Below are 5,070 nucleotides of genomic sequence, written 5' to 3'. Positions count from 1 at the left end.
CCGCCCTCGCCGGGCTCCAGGCCGCCCCCGCCGGGGAGCCGCCCCCGCCGGGGGGCCCTGCCGCAACCCGCCAGAGCCTCCTTGGACCCAGCCCGTCCCCCGGCTGGAGAGACGGAACTACCTTCCCCTCCCCTGCCCCCGGCCGGGCCCCCCGCCCACCCGCCCAGAACCCCGGGGCCAGACGCATGCAACACAGAAAGGTTCCACTCCTCGGCCCCGTGTGCCTCGGGAGGGCGGCGCCCGGGCACGGGGCCGGCACCAGCCACCCAAAACAAAGTGAAAACAAAATTCTTCATCATCGTCCGAGCCGGGGAGACGGAGAGCGGTCACAGAGTGGAGGGAGGCCCCCCGGGGCCGGGGAGAGTGGCCAGACAAGGGAGTCGCTTGAGCCTCTTGGGGGGCAGGGGGGGAGGGGGTAGAAGCGGTCAGGGGTCAGTCGGAGGGGGCGGGAGGGTCATTCAGGGGAGGTCGGTCAGAGGGGTGGGAGTCTGGTGGGGAGGGGGATGACATGGGATGGCGGGCGGGGGCGGGGAGGGAGGGGGCGGACACGACCACGCAGCTCAGGACAGGACACACCTTCTGATGCTTTGTCAGTCTAAGTCAATTGGTGTTTGTGGGTAGGAGTCGGGGAGCGAGCACGGGGGGAGAGAGATCAAAGGAGAACAGACATCACCAGCTGCCCTGCTGCTCCTCACTTTGCGGTCATCATCTGTACAAACTCTGGGGGAGGAGAGCAGAGGGTGGGGTCAGTCAGGGGACCGCCCCCCCCCCCCCCCCCCGGTTCCCCCCACGCCCCTGTTCCACCAAGCCTCCAAGTCGGACCGACCTTCGTAGTTGACTTGTCCGTCCCCGTCGATGTCGGCCTCTCGGATCATCTCGTCCACCTCCTCATCCGTCAGCTTCTCGCCCAGGTTGGTCATGACGTGGCGCAGCTCGGCTGCACTGATGTAACCGTTCCCGTCCTGCAGGGAGTTGGAGGGTGGGAGGTGGGGTCAGAGGGCGAGCATCCACGGGACAGCCTGCCCTCCGACCGCCCCGGAGGGGGCCGAGGCCCACCTTGTCGAAGACACGGAAGGCTTCCCTGATCTCCTCCTCGCTGTCCGTGTCCTTCATCTTCCTCGCCATCATGGTCAGGAATTCGGGGAAGTCGATGGTGCCATTGCCTGCAAGGGCCGGAGGCTCATCATGGCTGGTTTGGGCACGTGGTCCCAGGGGGAGGGGAGGGGGACAGGCGGCAACGGGAAGGGAAGGCAGGCCGCTCAGCAGCCTCCCGGGCTCAGGGTCAGCAGGGCGTGGGGGCCCGGGCCAGCTCCAGTCTGGCTGGCGCCCTCACCATCAGCGTCCACCTCGTTGATCATGTCCTGCAGCTCTGCCTCGGTGGGGTTCTGCCCCAGCGACCGCATGACGGTGCCCAACTCTTTGGTGGTGATGGTGCCATCCCCGTCCTTGTCGAACAGCGAGAAGGCCTCTTTGAACTCTGACGGGGAGACAAGCGGGCTGTAGGTCTCCTCGGCATCGGGATCTGGACGCCTCCCACCACCCCCGCCACCAGTCCCCTACCCCAGGGCCTCCGGAAGGCTCCCCTTCCCTCGGACACCTATGGCCACAGGCCCAGAGTCCCTGAGTCAGGTAAATCCTCAGAGGGGCCCACATGATGCCCATCTCTGCAAGAGCTTTCAGCCCCACCCCTTCCCCGAGGTCCAAGGGAAGATGCCAGGCTGGGGGCAGGAGAAAGACTTGTCATAGAAGAACGCGGAAGACTGGAGCCGGGTTTGCGGAATCCCCGCCACTGAGCACCGGAAGGCTGTGGCAGAAGGAGCGAGGAGATGCCCCTGTACCCTGTGCTCTGCTGGCAGATTTCCCCCTTGGCTCACAGTCAGGGCATGGTTGATTGGGGGAAGGGGAGGCTCAGCACATCCACAGACTCCTCGTGGATAGAAAAGGAGCAGGAGGCCAAGTACTTGGCCACTCCCTTCTGCCAGGCCTCGCTCTGTCGCGTGGTGGGCAAGGGGAGAAGGGAGGCTGGGCCCGAGGATATTGGAGGCTCAGGTTGGGGTACACCCGAGAGGCCCCTTGGGCTGAGTCCAGCTGAGCTTTGAGGGGCATGGTGGTTGGAGGGCTGCCGCCCTGGGCACCCGGGACCGGAGAAGAGCACGCTCTCGGCGGCCAGGAAAAGGCACCGGTTGAGCCACCCCGGAGGCCCCGCCTGCCACCACTCACCTGCGATCTGTTCCTCGGTTAGCTGGTCAGCCTGAAAATAGCAAGTACACAGGTCAGCTACTGGTTGAAGAGACTCACACAGTCTCTCTCACACAGAGATCAGGCAACAGAGCACAAAACCAAGACGCATCCATCTGCTTGCTTCCCTGGCTGGAGGGCCTCTGCCAGAGGGAAATGGCCCCAGAGTCACTCCCTGGGCCCAGGCTGGACCTTGAGCCCTGCTCTGACAGGCTCCCGGCCCCCAGTCCGGCTTCCAGTCCCCGGCTCCACGGACCGGCTCCCGGCCCCATGGACCGGCTCCTGCTCTCCCTTCATCTTTGGGAAGAGGCCGAAGAGGTGGGATCCCTTGGGCCCTAGGCTGACCACCTGTGACGGAGCAGATCGGGGAGGCTCCGGAGGCGGAGAGAAGGCCCTCAGGACACCCCCCTCGCCACCCTCCCCAGCTGGCAGCGGGCACACGTGTCAGGGCCAAGAGTGCAGAGAGCAGCGGGCAGAGAGGTCTGGGCCTGGGGCCGGGCCACCCCCGCGCTTGGGGTGGGTCTTCCCGGATGGGGAACAGCCCTGGATGCGCACAGCCTAGACTCCTTCCCCACCCCCAACAGACTGTGGCGGCGAGCCGAGGGACAGACGGACGGACGCACGCACGGACGCAGAACTGCCAGGAGTCGGGCTGCAGCAGTGGCAGAGACTGCAGAGTTTAACCCCTTCCTGCCCCCTGCCCAAGTCCCCACTGGAACATGCTCCCCCGACACCGGAGCACGTGGACCGCACCCGGGGCGAGCGGCCAATCGAGCCCAGACCTTAAGGACTGAACAGAGAGACTCCCCAAATCACCGAGCCAAGGCAGGCTGATCTCGGCAGCCCCCTCCCCGGGAGGCCGGTGCGCTGTGTGGAAACTGAGCTGCTGCTAGGGGGGGAGGGGGGAGGGGCGGGCAGCACAGCCCTGGCTCCTGCAGAACGCGGGGTCAACGCCAGGCCTGACCGTCATGACATCGGAGGAGCCGGCCAGCCTGGAGAGGAGGCCCGGGTCTCGTTACAGGGCAGGGGCCATGGGGAGGGCGCGGCGGTGGTGGTGGCCAGGGGCTGCTCTGCCCACAGGTCTCTGTGCCACCTGGCCCGTCAGCAGGGCTCCCGGCGGGGCAGTTTTTGGGGCGGCAACAGGTTGCCAAGTCAGGTAGCAGGACCCTTGGTGCAGGAAGCCACCCTTCATCGGGTTGGCCGCTGGGGTGAATCCCATCCGGATCGGTCTCCCTGTGGGGTCCGTGCTTCGCCTGCTCTTCACCACCCCTTTTCGCCGGCGGGGTCGGCCCCAGCTGTGCCAGGAGGGGTGTGCAACCTTGGAGACCTCTGGGGGGCAAAGGTGGCATCCTCTTCCCAGGGGCCGGGCCACCCCGCCGTCTTCCGGGCCGGTGGGCTCAGGCGGGGCGCAGGGTGCGGAGGGCGAGGGCGGGTGTCCCGGCGGGGCGGGAGCTGGGGGGCCGAGGGGGGCAGCCGGGCGGGAGCAGGTGCCAGCGGAAGAGGGCAGGCCGGGGGCTGGGGCGCCGTCCCTTGGTCCCCGTCGAGGCGGCTCTCGGCATCTTCGCCCGGGGGCTCCCGGGGAGGGGGAGGGGGCTCGGCGACTGCAGGGGCGAGTCGGTGCGTGGGGGGCCGTGTCCTCTTCCCACGGGGGGCGGAGGGGGGGCGTGGCTTACGGGGCGAGAGCCTTGAAGCCTCAGGCAGCAAGCACAATCTGGTAGTCGGGGCATCGTCAGACAGCGGTGGTGGGTCGCCCCCGGCCAACGCCAGAGAGGGGGAGCAGTGCGGGGGGGTGGGGGGCGGGCGGGCGGGCGGGCGGGCGCGGGGAAGAGCCAAGCGCTACCTTTCTGGGGTTTTCCAAAGCCCCAGCCGGGCCAACCCGCGAAAAGCATCCGGTACAAGGCCTCCAGGACTTTGAGGGGCAGGAGGCCTAGATGGATCAATTGTCTCCGGTCAACGACGGAGGTTTCGGCCACGCCGGCGCTGGCCCACCCCCGACCCCTCCTCCCCCGGACCCGCACGGGAAGCGGCGCGGGGGGGAAGACGGACGGAAGAACGGACGGAGAAGAGGAAACGAGGCCGGGGGTCGCCTGGAACAGGAGGCTCGATCGGCTCCCCCTCACCGACCCCGCTGTCCGTCGGGGGGCGGGGGGGGGGGGGAAGGGGGCCTCACCAGCCGCCGGTCGCCTCCTGCCTGGACTCCATCGCACCGCCCCCGGGGTCGGCGGCGGGGCCCCCCGCCCGGGCCTGCGCCGCACGGAGACGCAATCCTCTCTGTCCCGCCAAAGGACCGAGGCCCCCTCTCCGCCCCCGGACCTCGGCGGGGCCCGGGCTCCTCTCGGTGCCCTGGGACCGGACGCCCCAGCGGCGGCGCGCACTCACCATGGCGGGTCCCGGGCGGGGGGATCCGGTGCGCTGGGAACGAGGCTCCGGGACGGCAGCTGCACAGCTCGGACCGGGCCGCGCTCCCTCACCTGCTCCCTGTCGCTCCCTCGCTCCACACTGACTGCTCCCGCCGCCGCCGCCGCCGCCTCCTTCCCCGCCCCCCGGACCTCACCGCCGCACTGCGGAGCCGGATCCCTCCGCGCGCGCGCGCATGCGCGCCCCCTCCCCTTTTCTCCCCGGAGGCGGCACCACCCGGGCCCGCGCGCCCTCCCCGCCGCACTACTTCGCCCCCCCCCTCCCACCGCCTCCTGGCAGCGGACGAGCACCGCCCGGCGGCGCGACGCGGCCCTCTGTCACCCGCGCCGTGATTGGGCCAGAGCGGTAGCCCAGATGAGAGCCGCCCCCTGATTGGTCCGACGTTCTCTGCAATGCGTCAAACTAGGCCGCTCC

The 5,070-nt window shown here is 69.2% G+C and overlaps 1 protein-coding gene across 1 annotated transcript; it reads right to left on the bottom strand.

Moving 5' to 3' along the window:
- Window positions 1–502: 502 nt before the first annotated feature.
- On the bottom strand, window positions 503–4,735 carry CALM3 (calmodulin 3). The gene is made up of 6 exons (XM_038766858.1): window positions 4,618–4,735; window positions 2,221–2,251; window positions 1,334–1,477; window positions 1,057–1,163; window positions 827–962; window positions 503–720 (listed from the first exon to the last, which is right to left on the bottom strand). The coding sequence occupies exons 1-6, from the start codon at window positions 4,618–4,620 to the stop codon at window positions 692–694; spliced, it is 450 nt and encodes a 149-aa protein (XP_038622786.1). The 5' UTR covers window positions 4,621–4,735; the 3' UTR covers window positions 503–691.
- Window positions 4,736–5,070: the final 335 nt, after the last annotated feature.

Source organism: Tachyglossus aculeatus, chromosome 26, assembly GCF_015852505.1.
Source record: "Tachyglossus aculeatus isolate mTacAcu1 chromosome 26, mTacAcu1.pri, whole genome shotgun sequence".
NCBI classification, from domain to species: domain Eukaryota; kingdom Metazoa; phylum Chordata; class Mammalia; order Monotremata; family Tachyglossidae; genus Tachyglossus; species Tachyglossus aculeatus.
This window is presented reverse-complemented; position numbering and strand designations above follow the sequence as displayed.

What these genes read in the sequence shown, in the direction of transcription:
- CALM3 (XM_038766858.1), bottom strand. An exon ending in CAACGAGGTGGACGCTGATG is followed by an intron (nt 1,164 to 1,333) that starts GTGAGGGCGCCA and finishes CGGCCCTTGCAG; the next exon opens with GCAATGGCACCATCGACTTC. An exon ending in CGGACAAGTCAACTACGAAG is followed by an intron (nt 721 to 826) that starts GTCGGTCCGACT and finishes CTCCTCCCCCAG; the next exon opens with AGTTTGTACAGATGATGACC.